General features: G+C 39.7%; 1 protein-coding gene and 1 long non-coding RNA gene across 9 annotated transcripts in view; both read left to right on the top strand.

Moving 5' to 3' along the window:
• LOC105398562 (ras GTPase-activating protein raskol) overlaps positions 1–27404 on the top strand; it is a 93616-nt gene that overhangs the window by 64629 nt on the left and 1583 nt on the right. For 7 of the 8 annotated variants that reach the window (XM_048625899.1, XM_048625897.1, XM_048625898.1 and 4 more), the window contains 12 exons: positions 14310–14535; positions 15625–15694; positions 16082–16209; positions 17047–17190; positions 19712–19857; positions 20225–20467; positions 20701–20900; positions 21174–21382; positions 21724–21836; positions 24461–24627; positions 24878–25117; positions 25233–27359. In XM_048625899.1, coding sequence (XP_048481856.1) covers positions 14310–14535; positions 15625–15694; positions 16082–16209; positions 17047–17190; positions 19712–19857; positions 20225–20467; positions 20701–20900; positions 21174–21382; positions 21724–21836; positions 24461–24627; positions 24878–25117; positions 25233–27359 — 4013 coding nt within the window. Of the gene's footprint in view, positions 1–11194; positions 12367–14309; positions 14536–15624; positions 15695–16081; positions 16210–17046; positions 17191–19711; positions 19858–20224; positions 20468–20700; positions 20901–21173; positions 21383–21723; positions 21837–24460; positions 24628–24877; positions 25118–25232; positions 27360–27404 lie in introns of all 8 variants that reach the window. The other variant, XM_048625892.1, reaches the window with a different exon arrangement.
• LOC125489607 lies at positions 552–1612 on the top strand. The gene is made up of 3 exons (XR_007267084.1): positions 552–706; positions 887–1007; positions 1448–1612. It is a non-coding gene; the product is annotated as an uncharacterized LOC125489607 (long non-coding RNA).

Below are 27404 nucleotides of genomic sequence, written 5' to 3'. Positions count from 1 at the left end.
TTGGATCTTGGGTATAATTAGAACTCTCATTTCCTTGAACAAAATACTCATTATGCACTAAAACATTAATTAATGATCAGTATATTAGGCAAAAAAACAATACTGTTATTAATAGCAAAGTCTGATTTAATGTTAATTAATTCCGTTCATGTTTAGATAACCAATGGTATCGATTCTGAAGGGCACACTTCCTAATTTTAAAATGAGCTAAAATTTCTAAATTTAACTGACAGCGCTAATTTTTGCTATTCTGAAGGCAACGATTTTAACGGCCAACTAAATTTAATAGGCTGATTTGACGTCTTTAAAATGAGTGTTCCCATACTTAGAACAAATACCAAATGATGGCAGCGAAATATAGATATCATGGAAATATAGTCGTTATTTTATTTTTTTAATCTTAATTTACTTTAAATACATAAAAACATGTTAAAAATATATTTAAAAATATACTAAATGTATTTACAGCCTATTATTATCGTGGAAAGCATAACTATTAGTGTTTCCAATGTGACTCATTATAGGTAATTTAGAAATAAATTACTGGCAACCCCAAAAAAATACATTGACTTTTTCATTGTTTTCTTTCTCCGATTGCCGGGAAAATATTCGATTCGATGGTGATAAATACGATACGAAAGATCTTAAATTATCCGTGATAGCTACTTGCTTACAAAGGTTTTCATTACACAAGTTTTCCTATAAGGTAAGCCATAAACATAGTGAAATGTTTAAGTACATGTAACTTGACGGATTCGTCTTTGGAATTCGTGTTGATTGTTACGAAGATTTTGTGCAAATCCATTATATAAAATGAGAAATTCGCACCTTATTCATATTCTGCTTATTCGTGTATATTTGCTTACGAAATATTTTATAATTTCAGATGCAAACATAACCTTAAAACATCAGCCAGCAAGTTATATGAAACACAACACCGGCATCAACAAGTATGAAAGGATCCAGTCGCATTCCCGTTCAGACTATCTAAGTTACCTAAACAGAAGGTTAGTATTTATACTTACTATGTAATAGAGTGAAAAAAAAAGTACTTACTTACAAAATTTACAAAATTAAATGATTGAGTGTTAAAGATACTTAAGTACTTCAATCTCTCTTAGCGGTGAAACGATTCATCATCAGCCCATAATCATCCACTGCTGGACATAGGCCTCTCCCAAGGAGCGCCACAACACTCTGTCCTCGGCCTTCCTCATCCAGCCACTACCGGCTACCCGCCTAAGGTCATCGGTCCAGTGGGCAGGAGACGATTAGCCAGTCTCATTAATTGTCTACCGCTGATTGCATCAAAGTCTATCTTGGCACCAACCTACCTATACATACAGTTTGTTTTATGCAGTGCACTATGTGATGTAGTGAAAAATATTATAAATTATTCAATTTAGTTAATGTTATTCATATACTTATCATATTATTATTGTTACAGAACTAAATTGAAACCCAGGAAGGATTATAAAATCTTGTCTTCTCGAAGCGACCTCTTCCAAGACTCGTCAGTGCATATAATAAACAAGATTATTATATTTCATACAAAAGAACTTTGATAGATACATGTGACTATGTTATAAAATGAAATAAAGCTTCTCTAAATTGTGTTACTTTCATTTTCTAGTGGTAATAAAACTTAGTTGGCAGTGAATAAACTTAGTAAAGCTAACAAACCCCCTCTATTAATTATTTCAAAGATTGACTTTTGGTTACTTTAACAATGCAAAAAGTTTTATTGCTGCCAATATCATAACCATTAATTTGTTTGGATAGAGGGGAGATGACCTGATCAGTATAGGTTCCTATTACTTTACTCTTTAGTTCCTATGTTATGATAATCATTATACTTAGGTAAGAATACTCAAATTGAGCCAAGTACATCTACCTGCTTTATTATTAGCTAGTTAGAAAGATATGTACTGATCATAATCATTACAATTATTAAGAATTAGCCCTACTGTTCATCTTATCATAGGCAATAGGATTTTGATAAGAAGTTTTGTAGTAGGTAGGTAAGTAAGTAGGTACTTTTCTTTGAGAAGATATGTAGAGTCCTATGATACTTACATAAGTAATAATAAAAAAACCTACTTACCTAGGTACTCACCTCTATTTCAGTAATCAAGATAGGTAACCTAAACTTAATGATTCCTCCTACTTACATAGGTACCTTTTTAAAGTACCTACGTAGCCTGTTGATTGTAAGTTGTAAGCAACTTCTTACCTATACTTAGATACACAGTTTAATCCATTTTCAGCTTTATTTTTGGTTTATAACCATATTTTAGGTTATTAAATATATTCTACCTGTACACAAGGAATAATTAAGTTTTATTGTACCTCCCTAATAAGGTACTTACATAAGGAAGCATCCTATCAACAAGAGCCCTACTTTGGTTGATTTTCGTCACAATTTGTACTCTCAGGGTTGGTAAAAATAACACAAATAAGGGGTAATTTCACATATTTATTTCTCCATAAAACAGTACACTTATATCACTGAAATTTGCTTAACTTACTTAAGGAAGACCTAAACTCAAGATTAAATCCATATTTATGCACCTACAACAATGATTTCCCATATATTTCACGTTTTTACTTTTAGAAATTTTAGTATAATTTTAAGAGGCACCTTTCCAGACCCCTTTTAAATTTAGGAAGAAAGTTGCTAATTTTACGTTGACATCGCTAAAAATGCGACCTTCAGAATACCAATTCGACCATCTAACCTAAGTTGAATAGTTTTAACGCTGTCAGATTCAAAATTTAAAGTGACGTCTCTAATTTTGGAGATAAACGGTGCCTTCAGAATGCCAAATAAATTTAGAGGGAATGTAAGCGTTTTTTGACAGCGTTAAAATTAGAATGTGCCCTTCAGAATCGATACCAATATCAATTTATAAATATTCAGTAATGGTCATTAATGTGTGTGTATTGAGACGTCTTACTGATATAAAATTTCGTATTCTATAAATATCATACCGACACTACAATTGATATGAATCTAGCATTAAAATATAATTGAAGAGTGCACAGTGCACACTTGACCCTAGCACATTTCAATAAACCACCTACATAGATATGATATGAGGTGAACGTTAGACCTTTTCCACAGGCAATAAAATAATTTTACATAAGTAACTTCTGTTCCACATTAACATGGTTGATTGAATTAATTCCCATGTAAAAATTAAATACGTACTTATAGAAATAGCTTGCGGTTGTTTTCCTAGTCGCAAAAAAATGTCGGTATGTTGTAGTTTTAGCGGTATGTGTGAACGTGTCCTTAGAAGTATAGCTAGGTAGATAGTCAGGCAGTGGGAATAGTGGGATGGATGCCGCCAGAATTCCTTACTTCAAATACCTCCGGGTGGCAGCCTCGAGGGTTCCTAAAGGAATTCCAGTCCTCTGGGAGATAATAATATATGTGATATAAATGTTTTCCTCTGTACATATATTTGTATGTAATAAATATACTACAACTAATATTGTATGCTTTATGCAAAGTATTTATTTGATCGCAACTTTCATTGATAAAAAAATAATAACTATGAAAATTATTAGATGAAACTTTGCAAAATTTTGCCAGAGTTTTCAACAACAACAACGGTGTTCAGTTAGTTTGCTATCTACCAACAATAACAATCTACAAGCAAACTTTATAATAGAAATGAATGAAGAATTTACTTATGAATAAAATAAATCTTCATTAATGAATTAGTACGCTCATTTTGCACATCGTTGCACCAACACGTTACATCCCAAAATAAATTATCTAAAGGTACACGATCACGATAGACGGGTGAGCTGACGAATCGATTCGTAAAAAGTTTGTCTCTTTCTCGTGAGTCACCGGTTGTACCCCGCGGAGGTCTGGGTCACATTCCAGGCTCCTCGCCGCCGCCAAACCGGACCGGCGGCCGAGCGTGCACTCCGCTTTATAAACCTCCGCTTATTATGCAAGTAGCCCCACTTCATTACAGAAAAACAAAGCTCAGCTTACTTGTGACCGCTATTGGTCTTGCTAAATCTAGAAAACCGGTTATAAATCATAATTGCATCAAACACTGTAATGTTTGGAAATATCCTTTAAGTTTACTGTCTGACAATACACAAGTATCCTATTATACCGATAGCATGTTTGATTGATCGATGTTTGATCGCTCTTTGACTAACGAAAATATAACAACTTATCGGTAACAGACTAGTGTTTATTTCCATAATGTGCTTAATTGCTTATACATAAAGTCCAAATTAGGTAACCGAAAGTAGTAGTTTCGAGTTGGCCCCATTCGTTGAGTTAGGGGAGGTTGTTTTTTGTTCCCCATCTGTCTGCCGGCAGCAGGTGTCTCGGTACATACTAAGCAGGTGATTTGAATTCGCCTTTTTTATTTTCCTTTCATTTTGATGAAACTCTCTTATAATTTTGTGATTTAATTCAAGGTTTGGGCATCTTGTGACATCCGCTCCCAACAGCAGTCAACTTATATTCCTTCGAATCTCTTTGAATTTAAGCTTCTTAGCTTGGGTTTACTTCTGCGAGATATTTTCTTATGTGCCCATAAGAAAATGCATGACTTAGTTAAAATACAACGGCAACGTATCTAACTAACTCAGGACTATCACTTTTATCATCCATCTACGAGTACTCGGTACATAGTTAATACATGTACCAACATTAACTCTGACTTGAAAAAACTGTTGATGACCGCCATTAGTTAGATTATACCAACAATCGATTATGAACGCAGTAATTTCCGATTTGGCAGAAAATAATGAGCATTACTAATTACTACGCTTTAGCTTTTTTACAATTACGTTGTAAAAACAAGATAGATTGTTGTTTGGCCTAGGAATAAGCGGGGACGATCTTGATCTTCAGTTATTCAAGACCTTTCTCCACGCGTGCTATCTCAACGTGACCATCGTACATCGTATCTCATACAGCTCTAACTCCTAATACAGCTTTATAGTTTGTGCTTACCAAAAACGGAACTTTACTATGAAGAATATAGAGATTTGAATTGTTTATTTCCTTTTATTTAGTTTCCGCATGCCTTTTGTTTTTAGCTATATGTACCTATACATATACATTCTTCCTTTCATAAGCTTTTGTAGTCACTTGCAAAATTTATGAATTAATTTAAATAACTTTTTGCGTGGTCGTCCACGTTATCGCAGCACCGGGGTAAACAGGAAGATGGGTTATCATCACAATGTCAGTTTAATAATATTACCGTTACTTCCTTTCAGAGTATAAAAATGTGATTAGGTTTCAGATAAGACAAATATAATACTATAGTGTAAATAAATATTGAAATCGGTGGAGTTTTTTTGCTTATCTATAATGACAACGATTTAGACATAGCCGATTAAGTAATTTGTGGCTTTGATAAGATTATAAAGTGTTTTGAGGTCATCGGTTCTCACTATTAATTTTGTGAGTCATTGCAATTTTTTTAAACAATTACGTACTTACATACTAATTTTATGATCAACGGTTAGATGCAACTGCACCGTTATTGTTTCAAAATATATTGCAAGCTATACAAAGTTAATTTATCTATTGCATACTAAGATAACCGAGCTTAAATTACAATTTAGTGCTCGATTATTCTGCAGTGAAAGTTTGACTGCAGCAAGTTTAGTAGCAAATGTTCTTTGAAAGTCATTATTTACACTATAACAGCATGTTATCTTAACATCTATTCATGAATATGCATGCTTACGTCGCGTCACGAGGCGACCACACCTGACCTTGCCCAGTGAACGGGCCACCACATATTTGATCTGAACTTGCAGACCTCGTACTGTACAAGTCATGTCTCGAGCACGCTCTACTGCCGGCTGTAATGTCTTGCCTCTTACCTTTGTTTTCTGCCATGACTTCCGCTTATTTTCGTGACCAGACTACGTATCCATGTGACAACTTGTTTCATAAACGATTCAGTGGTTCAGCCCTACAGTTACGGGTAATATGTTACTTATTACGAAGGTTTTGTCTTTAGTGTGGTGCTAAAAGTCTGCACTGTAGAGTTATTGTGTTTAAACTAAGACTGCAATCGTACCCGTAAAAAGTAGATATTATAATAATGAAGGCCTATATCATTCTATTGTGCAAATGGTTATGCTCAATTATCGCTAGCGGGAGTCGTTTGAATCCTAATCCATATTATGTCTGTTTGCAGGGTATATAGGCTAATTTCTGACGTGTTAGTATAGTTTATAGGGGATGTTCCTAAAACAGAGCGTCATTCTAGTGGGTGTCACGTACTTGCCCTAGTTTCCCAAAGCCAGCCGGTCGTGAGTGTGCATGGTAACTAAGTGCTTCTGGCGTGACCCGCTACTCCGCCCTATATCTCGAGGGCTGTCGCCTAAAAACTAGTCAAGGCTCTACTCAAAAGAAAAGAACTCAACGAAAGAAGTATTCAGACACATATTTGATCTCGCCGATACTAAAAGATCTGGTTTAGATTATTTAATATCTACAGCTTCCGTTAAGCCAGTCGGTACCTACGGCGACATTGATTGAATTTCATTAATTAAGTTAATGAGCAAGGTCGACGGAAACAGACCACTCAATGAAGCGATACGTTTTTTTAGTCATTTTAGAGTTGCTAACATCGTGTTATTTTTATTGTATTTATCATTTATCATTAAATTTGAAAAGTTACGGGTTGTTCATTGTAACGACACATACTGGCAACAACCACCATAGTTATGGACATATATTGCTATCGGATGGTTCGTTAGATTTATACTGAGATAATATGTCTTAAGGAGGTCAGTCGTGGAACAATCTTCTTATTAACGGGACTACACCATGATCGGACTTGGGCCAGTGTACCTATGCTGGTTACTAAGGTATTTTTTCGAATTCAATGCTTCTTTACGATCGATGGTATTAAGTAATCTTTTCCTATAAAAAACATAATGTGCTTCTATCGTTGTTGCTTAAAACTTTCCCACCACTGTATAAATACAGGAATTGACTTACACACTGCAATATATGGAACAAAGTTAACACACATGGCACTTCCTGATCCCCAAAACCGGATTGATATCGGATGAGGCCCGCGCCGGGATTGGCCGAGCCGGGTGACGCGGCCCGGTCACGCCGCCGGCCGGCAACGGTACTTAACCACCACCACATTATTGGCATCCTATACTTGTCCTCGGGGTTCAAAAATTATGCACAATATGCCCGCAACATAGGCAAAGCTGCTTAACATCTGCTTACATTAAGATTCTGGGGGTAGTGCGTTCCCTAAAGTTTTCAAAGTTTCCTGAAAAGTTGTAGGGTCTTGTTATAGTAGTAAGACCCTTTCCGGTTTTATGTTAAACAAGCAATATGTGTTTACTTTCTCAACTAATATAAAATATAAAATAGAAAAGTATATCTGAAATTCAGTTCCGAGAAGTAGGCATATATTTTGCATACTAATGCATTATAATTTTAATATGATTTAAACTATTCTAAACTCAACGTTCCATAAGATTATCTCTCAACGAAATCACTGTACTTTAATCGAGAACCAATAAAAAAATAATGAGCCCACGGTTCACATTCACACAGCAGATCATCTATACTATAGCTATAGGTGAAGACATACACACTAGCTTGCTCTCTACATAGCTACGTGAGCTTCAGACTCTTCTACTATTTATTAAACCAAGTGGAGATTTCCTGAATTGCAGTAGAGATTGGGTGTGCTATTTTTATCATATAAGGGATGCTGTATTTATATTTTTTAATATCTTTCATTTATATCACAAAAAGATTTTTCAATCTGACTAAAATATATTGTCAAGTCTCATATACCTACACAACTGAACATAAATCATGTTATCGAGCTGGTACACATACTGATTTACCTACTATACATTACTCTACTGTTGCACAATAAAACTAAATAAGAAGTAAGTAGAATCGGTCCCCTGTATGCGTTGGTTGGCAGACTCGCCTGTATGTGTAGGAATAGGAATCTCACTCGCCCGACCACTTGCTCGAGGAAGTCTTAATGCACATCCGCACTTTAATATGTCTCTGCCTCTCGCCCCGCTTCTTGCGAGCCCTGACTCAAATATCTTGGTTATTGCTTTTCTCAAACATATTTGCAATACTTGTAGTCTTGATTTTAGTTATTCAATAGCGTATGTATAGGTAGAGTTGACTAGATAGATTTGTATGTAGGAACGTAAGCGTAGTAGCCAAGAGCCATGTTTTATGTTACAAACTTGCCAGTCCGGCTCTCTGGACTCTATCGTACATCGCTCTGTTGTACAATGCATATTGAAACAAGCTTTGAACTAACTTTTCTTCTTTCACCTGCTGCATTATATTTCTTTTAATGAACCAAAAAGTTTATTCAACTATACCTAATAGGTTTTTAAAACACACAAAGAATGTTTGAATAGTAACTAATGATGTTACCGGTACATTGTTCATTTTATTCTCGGACCGCTATGTTTGGCATGATTCACCTTTCTTCATAATAGATTATTGCTGAGATCACGTCATGATCGGGCAGAGTAACGGCTGGGAACATGAAACTGCGGAAGTACAATATTTAATGAAGACAAGAATAATTTGGCATTAAGATAGTGTAAACTTTGAAATCATCAGTAAACTGGGAGCATGGTGGGTCATTCTATAAGCCTTTTATTTGCGTAACTGTGGCGGTCCCGTGGCGACTTGGCGAGCGCTCGGTAGAGCTCCAACAGCTTTCGCAAAGCCATTACTCGCTTTCGCAACTTTGCTTTAGTTTCCAACCACCATGGTTTGATGCCAGTCTCGCAAGTTATAAGATTTCACCCATTTAACTTTCTGTCTTAAGACGAAGTAGATAAAATGTGACTTGTATTTAGAAAGTGGTTAAATTTTTAAAATTGGAACTTATGCGTCACAAAGTCGTTGAAGTCTTTTGTATGAAGAATTTGTTGTTGTGATTTTACCGAGGTTCGCATTAACTTTACAATATATTCCGATTGCCGAGTGTTGGTTGAATTACAAGCAGGCTCTAGCATGTCGTGGTGTAATTTTTTTTACTCATAAAGGCGTGTATAAGAAACGTGAGGCACTTACCGTGCCATTCCGCTGCTGACGAGTCATTTATAAACATAATTTGCACCCAACTACATAAAAGAATAAGATGAACGTTTTTACTTTTGCTTTCAGTTTGAAATAAACATCCATATGAGGTATTGTTCGCATCATATTACAAATATACTTTGGTATCGAATTATATTGTAAGTTTTTTTTAATTATATTTTTATATTAATATTAGTCGTTATAATAAGTAAGTATATTAAAAAATGACTTAGTGCGCTAAACATGATCTTTCTTATATATGTAAACGGTATTATGTGTTTAACGGGGCCCAAGTCAGCTCTGAATCTGTGGTACTAACGTATATTGGATCGTGTAAGTTTAGTTATGTTGCGCCGGCGCACAGAAACTTGCGTGGAATAATGATCATGCCCAGGGGGTCACTCTATATGTCGAAAAACGAAGTTTTCAAGCGCAGCTGAGAGACCGACGACTCTAGCTAACTCATTGTAATAAACGTGCCGATTGCACGACATTTCTCGTGCGTTAGTTTTTCGCCAATATAAAGTAACCCTCCAGTGCAGCTCGCGCATTAGTCACACTGACTCCGCACTTGCGCAGAACTTGCCACTGATCGTATTTCACTTGTTTTCTTTTGTTTCGTTCTGTTTCCGATGGTGTTGTATGGACGCAGAGTTGCAGACACATGATGATGCTTGAATGTTGTAGTTGTTTGATGTACTGTTCATTTGGTTGTGTTGCGCCGATAAATGTAAAATTAAACATACAAATAGGTTTTCTCGAAGAAGTCGAAGAAAACAAACACAGTTTAAGGAATCCGTTCATTAAATAAGCGGGAGCTTTAATAAAAGCGTTATTCGAAAGGTTTGAACGTCGTTGTTTGTTTAGGGCGGAATCAAATTTGAATTCTAAATGTTAGCTTAGAAGTTTAGTTAAAAGTTATAAGTTGTTAAATTTCGGTTCTGTATTTTTTATCAAGTTGTTATGTACCTCATCGTACACCGATTATTAATTATATGTATAACATTAATTAATTAAAAAAAATAATTAAAAATTAATTAAAAACAAATTATCTTAAACAATCCTTTTTATAGTAGATATTTTTTTCTAATATGTTTTATGTATTCCGAACTAACTAGTCTAACAACAAATAAACAGTTTTTTACTGAATACATATATACAAGAGTGTCATAATAAATTCGTCTTTAGCAAATTTAACGATTTTAATTTTATCACGCGATGTCGTGCCGCGACTGTAGACGCACCTTTTTATTGCATTATTCAGAGTTAGCGCACACATACAGGGTGTTAGCTAAACAGTGTCATTCGTTAGTTTAATTAACAGATCCACCTAGCGGGCTAATTGCGCGGCCCCGCTAGAGTTCCCTCAACCAGGCCACATTTATAAATATATTCGCACGAAACGCCGCTCCTGCTAGCCACGAACATTGGAAGCGACATGTGGTGCTTTCTGTTATTACTCATTTCCGACGCCTTACCCCGTTATGATGTTGCTTTGAAATTACTGTTTTGCCTTTTTAGTATGCGTTCCATACATTCGCCATACATATATCTCTTGGCGTGAAGAACGTAAGCCAATGCTGTATTTTACGCGTAAATTCCTCCTTTCACTAGTTTGAAACCAAGAGCGTTTTGCGGTCTGGGGAAACAAAAACAAATGCAAATCACACATGTGTGACCTCATTCCGCTGATTGGCCAGCCCCATGGCTGCTGACTGAGTACAATCTTATCGCACGTCGATAAGCTACGCTGTAATGGTTTCCATACGATCGAACATTAAGTACTCGTACATATTATTTTAAAAGTTATTATTACGTTTCAAAATTACAATGAATTGAATTTAGCAGAAACAAAACCAATCACATTTAATTGACTCTTTGCTTACTTTGTGTACTATCGCAATATGCAAACCTTATATTTTGTCGGCCTGACTACATTATTTAAAGTCATAGTTATACCTTTTCTTTGTAAAAACTCAACTGTTTTATCAACCGTTTCTAAATTGAGTTTACACATACTTCAATTCTCCATTTTCCTAATATATTGCCAATTCGTATACGAAACGCAATAACAAAAACAAATCAAATTTACAGCGTTGCCTTTTGAACAAGAGATATCCATCAACAGAAGCGTGAAGTGTGAAATGGAATCTTGATGGGACAATTTGATCGGAAATGGACTAAAGTGAGACGAATGAGGGTGAAGAGGCAAGGAGGAGAGGAGTCTGCGGGATCACCGTGACCGAGCGCCGCCATGTCGGCCCCCGCCCCCGCCCCCGCCGCCCCCGCAGGCGACGAGGAGCCGCGTCGACGATCTGTATTCTACATTCCACTCTTCGAAAGCTTCGACAACTATTTACCATTAACTCAGGAAGAAAAGGATGCCCTAATATCTGGGGAAGAGTACTCAAGAGTTTCACAATCAAAAAGAGCCAGAAACTACTCTGATAGCGGTAGATTGCTGGTTCCTGCGAGAGGAGATGCATCTCTTACTGAAAGTGAGAGTGATATCAGTATTTTTAGTCCCGAAAGGCGATATCGAAGGCCTTTATCATCCACCATAAGCTCCAATGAAGTGTTATCAAGAATCAGTCATCGAGATCTCACCAGTCCCCGGCTTGTAGCTGAGAGTGGTCTATTGAGACATGCGAAGCCGAGGTTACGGAGTACAACTTCATGTGAGCCGCGGTACGATAGAATATTTTCTCCAATTGGAGGATCAGTGTCATCAAACAAACTGAACGACTCAATATTGAGCATAGGGCAGAAATCATCATCAAAAAATTCAATGATGAACTCAAACCTCTCCCTGATACCCGACTCGCCAAAACTTGTAGCTGGGACTAAAGAGAAGTCAAAGACACTGCCACAAAATCTCACCGTGCCATCGCCTATTAGAGGCAGCAACAGCTCGACGTCCATATTCAGGACGCCGAGAATAACTGTGACGCCCGACAGCCCCAACAAGAGTCCGGGGAAGATGTCGGGGTTGAACTTCATTCGCCGATCGCGGAGCACGAAGTTATCTCGAAGCAACTCGTTGCTCCGCAGCGTGACGTCACGGTACATCGAGGAGGGGGTGGATCGGGAGGCGGCGGTGGTGTCGGAGCTGCCGGTGCGGTACGAGGAGTTCGCGGCGGGGGCGGGCGGGCGCGAGGCGGTGCTGGGCGCGCTGGTGCGCCGCCACGAGGCGCTGCTGGCGCGCAGCCCGCTCGCCCTGCGCCGCGCCTACCTCGACGTCGACGACGACGTCGCCGTACACTCAGGTGAGATACGGCCAAGGAAACATTGTGCAATCAGCTGTTCGATAGCAATATATTCTGAATTGTGTTTTATTATTTGGTTAATAGCACATTAATAAATATGGTGTAATTCAATTCGACAGTTAATTTAATGAAGCAAGAAAACGTGCGCCGTTTAACATTCACCGTCTGAAGTAAAGAACCTTTTTCGGGTTCATTTGTATTCAAATGATGAAGGGATCGTTCAACAAAGGAGAAATAGAGCACATTATTCTGGTTACTAAATCATTTTACATTATGATAAACTTGAAGATGAATGTTGTGATGCCCGTTTAGTATTTTAAGTAGCCTTACGAAGCAGTTTTATCTGAGGCACGTAGGAAGTAGGAATGACTTGTGGATTCTAACACCATCTAAGACATACGAACAATGCGCACTAATTGCTGGCAAGGGTTTGTCAGTTTCCTTGATAACCAGCTGTGTAATTTAGAACCAAACTTTTTTATTGTGAGTTTTAACTGATCACGAATCGGATATTGTAATGTTATACAGGTGTCTCGTAAGTCAATCAGAACAATTTTTCACAATTTTGAAAATTTTATGGTCACGTGACTTTCCGTTGGTCTATTTACGGGACACCCTATATACCATTACAATATTCCATTCTCATTTAAGTATACAAAACAAGTTGTACAAAACGTTTTAGGAGATTCGGTAATGAAGTATTGTTCAGAAGCACGTATATCTCTCCTCTAAAAAGCCTGTTGAAGACATTGGGCAGTGGGACGGAGGCTGCACAATGGAGGTGTAAAATCACCACGACGTCGCTGATTGTTCCCGGCATGTCCGGTGCATTGGTCATAGACACGCTTGGCTCAGGGCCTGAGAAACTCTTCGCACGGTTTATTATCTCACTAAAATCTCAAGAAACTGTTCATAATTAATCGACCGGGCAGTATTCAATCCAATATTTGTGTTGTGGCGCAATTTGGCTTGAGTAGACTTTACATGTGTTAATTTAGTTCAGTTTAATTATAAGTTGTTGTGCTAAATACTACAACCTAAGAGAGTGTAAAGATTTCAACAGCTCGGTTGGTTTTCTCGTATGTGCGCTATTTGTTCATTTTATAAATTACTAGATAATTACACCGACAGTAACTATCTATGTTCAATTCCTATTTTTTACTATCCTTATTGATGTGCTCTACAAAGCACTGTGATAAGACGATGATGTACAACATGGAAGTAAACATTACCGTTAAAATTATTACAATCGGTCTGTCTGACATAACTAGAATTTCCCATAGATGAATTGTTTGAGCAATAACAGTAACCGTTAGCCATCGCATGCCATGCAACTATAGACCTTTTACTGACGACATAGAAGTGATGGCCAAAAGCAGCGGTGGTGGATCAAAAACATCTGTTGCGTTCGCACGTTGTGTGGCGTGCCGTCTACACATCATTATCAGATATTTTGTTCAGTCTTTAATCAATTGTTATCGTACGTAGCTATAGCAAATTGATTATTATCCATAGGTGTTTTCCGAAAACGCGTAAATGAAACCTAAACAAAGTACTTAATGGATGTAAGTACTTACATGAAACACGAAATACATACATGGATTATGCACAATTGAACTTATATGTGGTCGTTTTGTCGTTTATTGTTATTGACATGTATTAGCTACAACATGGCATCGTAGTGGCGATGGCGGCTCCGGCGTGCGCGCCACTTCCGCCGGAAGCCACGACCAACACAAACCCGCACGAACACTTTATTTTGTTTTTATTCCTATAATAACTTACTAATGTTCTATTCTATTGCAATATCTCGGTTTACACAGTGCGACTGATGCATACATCAAAGACTTCGCTGTTATTAACAAAACAAAATACATTGTTTACACAAACAAAACACCAACAAGAAACAAAACACTGACGTTCCAATTTTGTTTGCCCAACAGACACATCGTACGAGAAGGCATGCCGGCGCGGCTCGGCGCCCAGCACGCCGGTGCCGGGTGCGCAGGCGCAGCACAGCCCCTCGCGCCTCGCCTCCTTCTTCTTCTCCAAGCGCTCGTTCCGCAGCAACCCGCTGAAGAGGACCAAGTCCGCCACCAAGCTGGAGCGCGAGCGCGCGCTGGCCGCCGCCCCCGCGCACCCCGCCACGCACTCCTTGCGGACCTCAAGGTACGATACTCTAATATTTTTAAGACATTAGTGCCCGCTACACGGGTTCGTTATCGACGTCTATAAACTCTTTTGATGCCTGTTCCGCCAAACACAGTACTGTATTTATGGCGATTCGCGATATGTAGACGTTTATCTACGTCGATAAGAAACACGTGTAGCGGCAGCAGTAACCAAGATTACAAGTGGGGCGCGCTTTCGGGCACGCCTGTAAAATAACGCCCGCGCGCGATAATCCTCTTGATTGTCATTTGATTCCTTTAATTCTCTTGGTATCTAATAAATTAATTAGTTAATACGATATAAATAAAATTGGATACTAAACAACTCTTTGTAAATTTTGTGTAAAGGTAAAATATTTCAGTAAATAAACATTACATACGCGTAATATTCCAACACAATAACATTCGTGCCATGAATGCAAAATTGGCTTCGTTATGTTCAAGCCGAGTCCGTTTATAGCTATAATTTTGTAGTATGCATCTCCTCATATATTCACATAAACATGGCTTATCATGTACCTACCAGAAATTGCATACGCGCTTTGATGGATGGTTAGTAAGTAAATGCATTGTTTATGCTGCATAAATATCGTAATTTATGGCTAGCCTACGTCCGCGATATCATAAAGTTAGAAGGGTACTTGACTGCAATATTTCAAGTGCCATTACCAGTGATGTGTCGTGACCTAATGGTGTTACAGGGACGGCTAATAGATTATTAGCTTTATAGGTACAGTGTGTGAGCGTGCGTAGGTAGCCTCGCCCTGTCTGCCACTTCAGTTCGGTAAAAATAGCCTCTAATTACTTCTAGAGCAAACGTGACATAACTCTATAAAGTTGTCCGTCGAATTCCGCGTACTTCATTACAGGATATCAAGATCCACTCAAGCGATGTCGACGTTCGCAAAGTTATATAGATACCTATCTCATTAAGCTATCCTTTCTAAAGCACTCTACTGGCAGGTTTTGTGCTTGGTATAGGTAATGTTATTAAGATACGATAGATAGGTGACGTCATGCTGCTAGGGATACGTGATTGATAATGCATAGCGTAATGATAAACTAAATTGTATTTCTCTTGTTCCAGATCTCATGAAAGCTTACTATCAGCACACTCTCCCGCCGTATCCACAATGGACTTAGGACCACCTAATCAGGTAATTAAACTTATTTAGACATTAATTATATGTATGCCTATTACTTAATTAATATACAAATAAGATAAATAATTAACCCGTGACCTAAAGATGAGGCGTAGAAAAATAACATGTGTAATTGAATTATAAATCTATGATATCGTAGTGAATATTGAATTATAAATCTATGATGCGGATAGCAAGTAAATTGAAAAGTGACTAGATCAATAGCTAGCTTTGAACAGTCAATAATCATTATCATTATCAACGTTGGATAGAAAATTTCGAGAAAAACGCTTCATTTTCTATGTCTAAAAGTTATCCGGTCTCTAGTTTATCGTCAGTAGTTTTTTAATGGGACGTTTATCTACATCTAACATATATAAAAAAAACTTGTGTTTATCTCAGGTGGATATCCGGTCGCTGCACTCCTCAGTACTGGGGCGGCCGCACTGCTTCGCGCTCAGCGCCGAGAACAGAGCGCCGCGGTACTTCGCCTGCGCCTCCAGGAAGGAACGAGACAGATGGATATACAGGTATGACTCTATCTCTACTAAGAGAAATGGCGGTAGACTTACTCTCAAGCAATGACAAAGTTCCACCTGCCATTGCCGTTGCGTCCGTATGTCACTTGAAATTTTTCATTGCTCGACAAATAATTGTAAAATTTCGCTCGCTATGCAACCTCAGTGAAACTGCAATAGACACTACTGGTACTTCTTTCACAACTCTAACCACAACTTTTACTGCCTCAAATCTGTGTTATCCAACTCTAATGCACTTAATTTGTAATAATGTAATTATATAAAACTTTGCAAAAACTAGCAAATTGCTAGGTTCATGAAGTACCGACATCAGCAGTTTCTTGCAGCCTGTAATTTGTTTGTGTCACGGTTATGCAGAGTAAGCGCCGAGACTGTCATTTTCTTGCGTTCAATTTAGATGGTAATTTTACATTTCGCATATCTGCTCTGGCGGGAACTAGATCTCTACTTGCGCCGTCTCGATCTAAAAGCTTTAATAACGATGTTAACGATGCCAATGATATATGGGTAGTAGATAGTTAGGTATTTTTACCTGTAATTTGAAGATAACTTGAGGATGATGATTAAGAAATATGTCTAAAATTACTTGTAACCAAATGCTATACAATAAACTTTAGTTGCACACAAGAAATCACACTATTCGTAGTAAAAACTGAAATAACAAATTATACATTATATTCAAAGTCTTATCGCTAAAAGCGATCTCTTCCAGACACATTATTTGGTGGGGCGAAATTATTTAAGTGGTACAGGGCGTTATGCGCATTAATTTTAATGTAATAAAATATCTTCAATACAATTATTTACTATTATTATTACTATCGTCAGCTTACGTCAAGCGGCGCGTCCGGACGAGATGCGCACGCGGCGCTGCGAGCGCTCGGTCAAGCTGTGGCTGCTGGAGGCCAAGGCCGTGCCGCCCAAGAAGCGGTACTACTGCGAGATCCTGCTCGACGACACGCTGTATGCCAGGTGAGCACATACCACAACATTTACTTACCACGACCACTTGGGTATAATAAGGGCTTGTACACAAAACTGCGATGAGACGTTGCATCGCAGAAAACGGTTTTGACAGTTTTTCAGGGCAAATGCTTGATTACTGTCGCAGTTTTGTGTACAAGCCCTAAAGGTAAGCGTCTATCTATTGGTATCGAACGTATCGCATCAAACGGACAATAAATGTGTGGAGAAACGGTGTCGGCAATGCCGATGAAAAAGACGCACTTGTGTGAATTTCTTTACAAATAATACTTAATGGGATGCGCCCTACGATACCGATAGGTAGATGCTTACCTTAAAAAGTGTGATAGAGTCTATATAGAGCGGATGTTTACTGTCATAGCTCGTTAAAGCGACGCGTGATTTCTTTCCAAAGGTCACAATTAGAAACCAAGTGAAAGTGTAACAATAGCACAGTTTAATAAACGGATTCAGGGCATCATAGCCTATAATCTTAATATCAGTAATGGTTGACGTAAGTTATCACTATCATCATTACATAATTAGTATAGTATAGTATAAAACAAAGTTACTTTCTCTGTCCCTATGTCCCTTTGTATGCCTAAAAATCTTTAAAAGCACGAAACCGATTTAAATAGATACAATGATTCAAGAGGAAGGTTGATATTTTATGTATAATAACTAACGTGACCATACGTCCGCGGGACAGTCCCGCTTTCAAGCTGTCCGTCCCGCTGTCCCCCGCGAGGGCAAAAATGTCCCGCTTTCTTAAACAGACCAAACGATAATTTAAATTACCTACATTTTGTAACTTCATCCCATATTTCCTTTCTTTCTTTTAATCACTCGAGACAACAATCACATAAATATCACTTACTGACATATAGGAAGTAATATGAGCCCGAGTTTCACGGAGACTCCGCGAGTAACTTCGTTTAGTGATGATCATTGACTCGCTCTTGCTCTATCGTGTATATTTATCTCGCTCACCTACCGATTCCTAACAAAGAAGAAATGCGCGGGAGTACATGTTTTGCTAAAAAAATATCTTAATTAATTTTAATAATGTGAAAATAAGATGCACTATTGATAAGAACTTTAAATTAAACTACTCAAATTATTTAAAAAATCAAAGTATGATGCTTAAGAATTTTGTAGCGTCTGGTATGAGAACACCCAAAAATTCCGAGAAACTTTTTTCCGAATGTGAAAACACCAAATATGTAATTTACGAAATATTGCAATACCGATTTTTTAAAACATCGATTTATAAAAATCACTTTAATTATAATTTCGAATATAATCATGACGAAGGTTTGTTATTACGATTGTTAAATACACAAACGTAATAAATACATTACTTTAGTTATACGACGACCGAATGGCGCAGTGGTTAGTGACCCTGACTACTGAGCCGATGGTCCCGGGTTCGATTCCCGGCTGGGGCAGATATTTGTTTAAACACAGATATTTGTTCTCGGGTCTTGGATGTGCCCGTAAAATGGCAATAGGCCCGCCCCCTATTACATTGGGACTAACATAACACTCTGGCGAAAAGTGGGTGCAGCAATGCACCTCTGCCTACCCCGCAAGGGAGTACATTAGTACAAGGCGTGAGTGCGTGTGTGTGTGTGTGTGTTTTTGTGTAGTTATACGAAAAATAAAATACCGATTTATTATAATCACGAAAATATCAAATTCACATCGAAAATATAACATTCGTGATTTTGACAAAAATAACATTAACGTTTCAGAAACCTTAGAACCAAAACCTATAGATTGGTGCACATAGATGTCGAAAAACAAAGCGGACCGAAACGTTTCAAATAATATAGCATAAATGTAGCTTAAAAAATATTATAGCTTAAAAAATGTTAAATTGTTAACTAAGGGGGGTTTTTATTTTTGGAATATTAAAACTTCGGGATTCGTAATTTTAACAATTCAATATAATAAAAAAAAACGAAATAATAATATTCGGAAAATTCACCTTCGTCATTTTAATAAATCTGTTGTTTGAAATTTCCTTTATGAACTTTTCGTAATTTTCGTTATTGGGAAACTTAAAATTGGGGATTTTGAATTATTCGGAACTATGAAATTCATAATTTTAATCGTTATCTTCATATTCGTAAAAAAGTAATTCGGATTTATGTAGTGTACCCGTCTGGTATATCTATAAAAAAATATTAAGCAGGTATCCTAAATATACCAACTTTACAAGATTATTAGATAAATATAAAAAAATGGTCATCCACTCATGCATCTCTTTCACATTTCACTCCTTTCATCGTAGGGATTGAACTTTCGGGCGAAAAGACAAGAAGATAAGAAAAAAAGATCTTTGAGGGAAATGAAATGTATAAAATTCCGCAGGTGTCCCGCTTTGACAAAAAAAATAAATGGTCACGTTAATAATAACATCACAGTTATGGTACTTAGAATCAGCTTTGCACCCGTGCGAAGCCGGGGCGGGTCGCCAGCAACTAAAAAAACATAAAACATAATTTTTCAACCTACCTATTCCCAGATCGTCGTCAAAGCTGAAGACGGAGCTGTGCTTCTGGGGCGAGGTGTACGAGTTCACGGGGCTGCCGGCCACGCAGGCCATCGTCGTCAACGTGTACCGCGAGCCCGAGCGCCGCGCCAGGAAGCGCGACAAACACGCTCTTGTTGGTATGTATTTTTCATATTTAATTTAAATATGTAGTTAGTAAAAAACTGATAACAGTGTGCTGGAATTTTTATGTGTGAAAAAGGGATCAGGCTAAAACAAAAGTTTATTACTTGATTGATTGATCTAAGGCAGGCCCCATTACATTTGGCAGCACCGACGACGCTGCAACGACGCAACGCTCCAATGGGGCCTCGCCCGAAGTTGGTCAAATATAGACTTGTCCTGTAGTAGTTTGTAATATCATGATTTTAAATGATTCCCTGAAGCCACGGGACAGGCTACTGGAAACATAACACGTTAGCAATATGTCTTTGTTTACGACCTCATATCTTATGGCTAACCACCAACTTTACCCTCCACCCGCAGGCTCAGTCCGCATCCCCGTGGACGACGTGTCCTCCCGCTACCTGAACGAGCGGTGGTACCCTCTAAGCGACGACAAGCCGCAGTCGCCCGGCGGCCGCGCCCCCCCCGCGCCCGCGCCCGCGCTGCGCATCAAGTGCCGCTACCAGAGCGTCGATGTACTGCCCATAGATCATTATGCGAGGTTCCTGGATTACCTGAAGAGGAATTATAAGCGGCTGTGCGAATATCTGGAGCCGGTTATTGGTAAGTTCACTTGTTTTGGCACGAGATAATGTAAAGATAGACTCATGGAAGTAGGAGGTACTAGTAGACAATGGTTTTTTTACCAGCGTCATCAGTGTATCGATGTTTTGTGTCTATAAATATAAATCCCATCAGAACATTAAAATTATGGGTTTTCCTCTGTTTCATAAAAAAAGTATTCCGACTATTTTTCAATTTTTCAAAAATTCTAACCCCTCTCTCCCCCTCCCCAGGTGTGAAAGCCAAGGAAGACATCGGCTGCGCACTAGTCCTCTGCATGGCGGGAGCTGGCCTGGCGCCGCGGTACCTCGCGGACGTGGTGGCGCTGGACGTGCGGCGCACCGGCGACCACTCGCTCACCTTCCGCGGCAACTCGCTCGCCACTAAGAGCATGGAGGCGTATTTGAAGCTGGTCGGCGATCAGTATCTTCAGGTAAGGGATTCTATTGGATAAATTGCTATCTAGCAAGCTAGACTAGTCGTTTGCCAGTTTCTTTCAGGCGCGTTTCAATATCATGTCCTTGATCCAGCCATCTGGAAACGACAAACCTCTAAAATAGATACTTACGTACAAATCCTGGATGCAGCGCGAGGTGAGTGGGCAACAGGTGAAGTAGGAAATTTCAGCTGAAAAAACCTGTGTGAAAATAATTATAGTCTACCAATACATCAACCCCTACAATAACACCTCCCCTCTTCCCCCCAGGACACCCTCGGCGAGGCAGTAGCGTCAGCAGCGGGGCCGGGCGCGGCGGAGTGCGAGGTGGACCCGCTGCGCGCCGGCAGCTCGGCGGCGCTGCGGCGCCAGCAGGGGGCCCTGAGGGACGCCGTGACGCTCGCCTGGCGCGCCATAGCAGCCTCGGCCCCGCGCTTCCCGCCGCCGCTCAGGGACTGCTTTGCTACGTTTCGGGAGAGGTATGTGTGTTTCTATTTATTTATTTATTTAACTCTGTATTTCACAAGTATGAAAAATAAATGTACAAAAGGTGAGCTTAATGCTAAAAGCATTTTCTGCCACCCAACTTTCTAGTTTTGTAGGTTTTTATAAGAAGGAACTGTAGGCATGTGATATTTGTATGTATGAAAAAAATGAAAATGCGTACTGCTGTGCAACGAACCCAAAATTTGCTTGATCAAAGCTTCCCAGGATTGGTTATGACTCAATTGAACGTTATTCTTCTACAAGGTTTATGCTATAAATATACATACACATAAATATGCATTCTAATTCTAATAGTCGATACTAAATGTTTCAGGTTAATATCGATGGGTCGTGAAGACATCTCCGACAACTTGATAAGTGCATCGATCTTCTTGCGGTTCCTCTGTCCAGCCATATTGTCCCCGAGTCTCTTTGGCATTACTCATGGTAAGCATTACTTATTTATAAAAATCATATTATAGTGATAAGTAATAAGACATCACAATATAGATAAAGACGATTGTTAGCTATTGTACCTCTAGATCAATCTTAAATGACCAGCCCCCTCACTTTCTATTATAGCGTCGCCGTCAAGTTATTATATTCGTGTAATCATTATTTAAATTCACCAAAATAAAATCATGTTGGTAGCAGTCACCAGTAGTGGTACTCTCGACGCGCAATCCATTGTGTCACGCTTGCCTTCGAGTCATTTGGCACTCTGGAACACGATGGTAGCGCCACCTTGCCTACCGTATTTGGTGGTTTTCGGGTGAACTAGTCTAAATTCGGTTACGAACGCAAGTTGGTACTCTTGACCGCCATTTCGACAGTTGTCAATATTGAACAAACTGGATATACGCAATCGCTAAGGCAAGAAGAAAAAAGTAACTTTATTACTTGTATTTGTACTTGTGAGTGGCGATTTTGTGTGGTTTTGTGTGGTACTGGTATTTGAGACTAAAGATGCTGTGTTATGGCTTATTTAGCACTACGAATAGCGATTTAGCGCAATGCGCAGCGAAGAGATATCCGGAGGCGCAAAAATCAGCGGCGAATGGTGAGATATTTGGACGAAGCAGTGGAAATGGGACAGGCGGAGTTCGTCGATAATTACCGCCTCACAAAAGAACTTTTTGATGAACTATGTGAAGACATAGAGCCCTTCATGAAGGAAGGGTTTAGGCCTAGTCCACCACGCTGGCCTAATTGGCGAAAGAGTTTATTTATTTATTTGAAGACCAACAAATGATACACTTGTTACATACATCAAGGCTACATAAATAAAATACAGTACAGGCCTCTGACTAGGATTAAGGACTGCTGCCGAAGCAACAACCGGGTCCCACAGCTTAACGTGCCGTCCGAAGCACGGAAGCGTCCAGAAAATAACCACTTTAAATTGGTCACCCATCCAATGGCTGACCGTGCCAGTTGTTGCTTAACCTCAGTGATCAGTTACGATCACTGAAGCCCGCTCGACTACAGACGCTTCGATAGTGTCAACTTGACACTATTCACGACAGTTTTTGTTATTTTTTCCTTTTCATTCATTCTTTCACAAAGTCGATAAAACAGTTTCAAACAATCATAACCAAATTTTAAGTGAAACCGAATTGTAACCAAATAGACGTCAAGAGTACCAAATCTAAATTGAAATTGGTTCTGACTCGAGCACAATATTAACGCAATATGAATAACCGTCTTGCGTATCAAGAGTAGCAGTACAGATAAGAGTTCGGAGTATTACTATAGCTGAACACAAAAGAGTAGAGATTAATGTTTTTGGAACTAAACAGATTTAAACCTGGCAATAAAAAAAAAACTTGTGATTTGTGGTCTGTTTCTATGGTTTGAATGTCAAACTCGCCCTGTTCCTGTATAAACAAATCGAATTTTGCTTAATTTTGGAGTTTTGTGGATTGTTGAGTTTGTTCATGAGGTGAAAATGAATAAAACTATTCGCAGCGAAGCTAGACAGATGATTTACAGCGTTTACCTACGATGTTTGGCGGAGAATGAGGCTGGAGAAGTATTAGTCAATATATACGATGTTTATGAAAGAGCAGCGTTTTATACTGGTGAGTAGGTACTTAATTTCTAACCATTAACATACATTGCTTATATTTCTTGTAAAAAAAGTACTATTTTGATGTAATAGAATGCCTTTTAATGTGTATTTGTTATTCTTATAGAGGTTAGAAAATACTAGTGTCAAACTTTACATGACATCAGGGTTTGGATGCTAATGTTGTTAAAACATCAGGTCTAGATACTTTTTTACTAACCCCCGACTCAAAAAGGGTATCGATAAGTTTTACAGCTGTAGGTGTCTATGTGTGTCGGTCTCTCCGTGTTAGAGTACCTATTGTAAAAATATGTGCAAGAATATGTAATGCCGAGTTGCAGAAAGGGACTTTAAGCTAATGTCGACATTAAATCTATGTCTGTCTCTTTCTGTCCGTATACTGTCAAAGCAAGGCAACAATACATTTAATGCCGACATTAACTTAAAGATCCTTTCTGCAACTCAGTGTAAGAGTCGGTATAAATTCCCCAGACATAATAATTTGCAAGTCACTGCTTTTCTGACCAATTAAATAATTTGTTGCAGGAAAATCGGTAAACACAGTTTTAGAAGAATTGCCGGGGCACATTTGAACTTTTTCCTGAGCAAGAAAAAACTGTAATAAAATATCGATGTGTGATACTATCACTTTTCTCCTATAGTAATTACATAATGGGATAACCAACACGTGTTTCAGTGCAAAAAAACATTATGAAATACACAATGAAATAAAAGTTACAGTTGATTTGATTTAATGAAATTCATTCAAGACTGCCCCCCTCTCCCCTACTAATTTCTTCTCTTAACATAAACCTCCCCAAAAAGTGGCATTTTATAATTAGTAAATATTTGAAACATTTCTCGTTTTGATTTTTTCTGCTAAAGTATCGTGACACTTTTGTCCGTTTTCTATACTATAATAGTGTGGCCACTTTCTTAGATTGCCACGCCCTCAATTATTCTCTACTCTTTTATGTTCAGCTATATTTTTTTTTTATTTCAGAATATCCCAACGAGCGCGCAGCGCGCAACCTGACGCTGGTGGCGAAGACGCTGCAGACGCTGGCCAACTTCACGCGCTTCCAGGGCAAGGAGGCCTTCATGGAGTTCCTCAACGACTTCCTCGAGCAAGAAGCGCCCAACATGAAGGCTTTCCTTAGAGCTATTTCGGTAAGTTTTTTTTATATATCTGCCTACACTCTGTTTTCCTAGTATATTTCTAGTCGTTATCCTGTCTGGTTAAGATTTTAGAATCTATCACCATCTTTTGAGAGCGTCTCATTCCATATTTGCCTGATTAGATATCCATTCTAGTACTTGCCTTCCCTATCAACACAATCACCATCATCATCATCAGCTTACTGCCACCATTTCTGCAAAGCACCATGAAAAAACCCTAATCAAATCGTTTGTCCAACAGACCAGGCCATCAGAGCAGCAGCAGATGCAACAGCAGCCGGCGGGCGAGGGCAGCAAACGCAACTCGTCCACATCGCAGGGCTCGGCAGGAGGGGGCGCGGCGGAGGGCGCGCGGGGGGAGGGGCCGGCCGTCGACCCCGACCCCGAGTGGGCGCCGCACGTCGACCTCGGCAAGCAACTTGCCACGCTCCATGCGCTCCTGGTAGACAGCCTGCCGAAGCTGCCTGCTGCTAGGATGCAGGTATGAATTTATTGTGTTTTATTTGTATTTTATTTATTTCTACTAAAATACGTTTAAAAGCCTTTCCTTACATTTAAAAATATCTGTTTATTAATTATGACTTAATTTATTTCAGGAGTTGGATCCGTTGTCTGACATACTCGACGAGCTTAGCAAGAGATTACTAAGCAATGACATTGGGCCGGCGCCATCGCCTGACAACATCTTCAGGTTCAACGACCCGACCTGCAACACTCCGACCAAGCAGAATCCTGAGCCGGTCACCAACGGACACGCAGCCAACAACTTCGCTCACAGCTCGCCCATCATGAACAAAAACTGCGTCCAGTTCAACATGAGCCCGTCGAAATCAAATGCTAACGAATCTAAGTACAAAGGAACTTATGGGTCAGTATCAAAGTCACCAAGCTTTAACTTACGGTCACAAACATTACCGAGAAACGGTTACGGCTCAAACCCCATCAACCAGAATGTGAACCCGGACCGGTACAGCTCTCAGTACAACAACCAGGAACACTGTGTTAACTTGAAGGTCGTGCAGATTGGCTTCGGCTCCGATCAATACCCCAAGGGCATTAGCAACGGTGCAAATGATAGTCTGGAACGACGATTCCAGGAAAGATACAAACCGAACAATTACAACCAGCAGCAGCATTTCCACAACTCAAATTACAACAGCACTGAAAGGTCTCCAAGCAGTGACAACATAAATCACAATTACTGCTCCAATGAAATGCAAAATCTCATTAGAGAAACTGCCACCCTTGAGGAGCTATCAGATTTACTGAAATACGCAGATGATGCAGACTTGATTGATGAAAAGTTAATTTTGAACAAAAAGAATCTTGCACACTCCCAGTCAAACAACAACATTATTAATGGAAACAAGAATAACTACTCGCATACCAACAACGGTTCAAATGTATCAATAAGTGGCCTGTCGAACGTCGCCAGTTCAGGATACCAAAGCATAGCGACGTACAGTCAGAGCTCCAGCCCCATCGACAACCCGGCGCACCTGCACCAGCCCTTCGAGAACGGAGGCCAGTCCATGAGCCGCTACTCGCAGATCAACTTCCAGAAGCAGAGAGACAAGCAGTATTACGACAGCAAAAATGACAAATTCTACCCAAAGAGCCCAGTGCAACAAAAGATTGAATACGATATTCAGAAATATGGCATACAGAACTTTACCACCGCAGAGAACGGACAAGGAAACGTGAACATGAACTCCAAGGCGGCGCCGCTAGTATTCACCAATCCAGTATACAACATGGAGGACAACCGCAAGACACCTGAGAAGAAAAAGTGCAATGAAAATAGGAATTCTAAGCGATGTCCATGTGGCTCATCCAGTTCATCGATCGATGAGGAGGGTCTGAGCACGGACAACGTGGAGACCAACTCGGAGGAAGGGTCCACCAACTTCAATGATGACGGCAGGAACTTTGACAAACACAACCGCAACAACACCGGCCACCGCAAGCTGACCAGAGACAACTGCAACTACGAGGAGGTGTACCAGCGCGGCGGCCACGCGCCCTCCCCGCGCCGCGACGACGACTCCTCCAGCTCGCCCAGCCTCCGGAAGAGCAGCAGCAAGACGCGCATGCCCAGAACAAACCCTATGCTCTCTTACTCTACTAACAATAACCAAAACCAAATCAACGTCAAGCACTTCGGCCAAAGAAATGAGTCATTGTACGAAAGCAAGCCTCACCACATCTCAACAGACTCCGGGTATCCGATGAGTCGATCTGATTCCAACGTCGAAGAGGTCAACAAGGAGATGTACAGACTCCAAATCTCAAGAAGCCAGAAAGCGCTCTACAACATGGAGAACTCGAAACAGTCGCCTGAAAAATACTCGATCTCAGAGAACACCATTCCAGAAACGAATTATCCCTTGGATAGGACGTATTCTGGAGCTAAGATGTCGAATAGTCGTGTGAACGAGGATTTGGAGAGGCACCAAGAGTTTTATACGGCTCCGGAGAGGCGGGAGCGGGAGTCGCCCTCGCAGACGGTGTTCAGCCGAGAGTCTGCGTCGAGCGAGGCGAGCGAGCGCGCGGGGGTGCGGGCGGAGCGCGGGGGCGGCGAGCTCGGCGGCCGGGAGAAGCTGCAGCGGCGGCTCAGCCTCGAGTCCGCCAGGGAACTCACCGACAGCTCGGATGAAGTGGAGGACACCCTGTACAGCACGGGCCGGCGACGGACGTCCAAGCACCACCGGACCATTGAACAGGTATGTCATTCATCACATTAGAAAGCCGTCTTTAATTACATCTGT

This window comes from Plutella xylostella, chromosome 15 (genome assembly GCF_932276165.1).
Source record: "Plutella xylostella chromosome 15, ilPluXylo3.1, whole genome shotgun sequence".
Taxonomy (NCBI): domain Eukaryota; kingdom Metazoa; phylum Arthropoda; class Insecta; order Lepidoptera; family Plutellidae; genus Plutella; species Plutella xylostella.
This window is presented reverse-complemented; position numbering and strand designations above follow the sequence as displayed.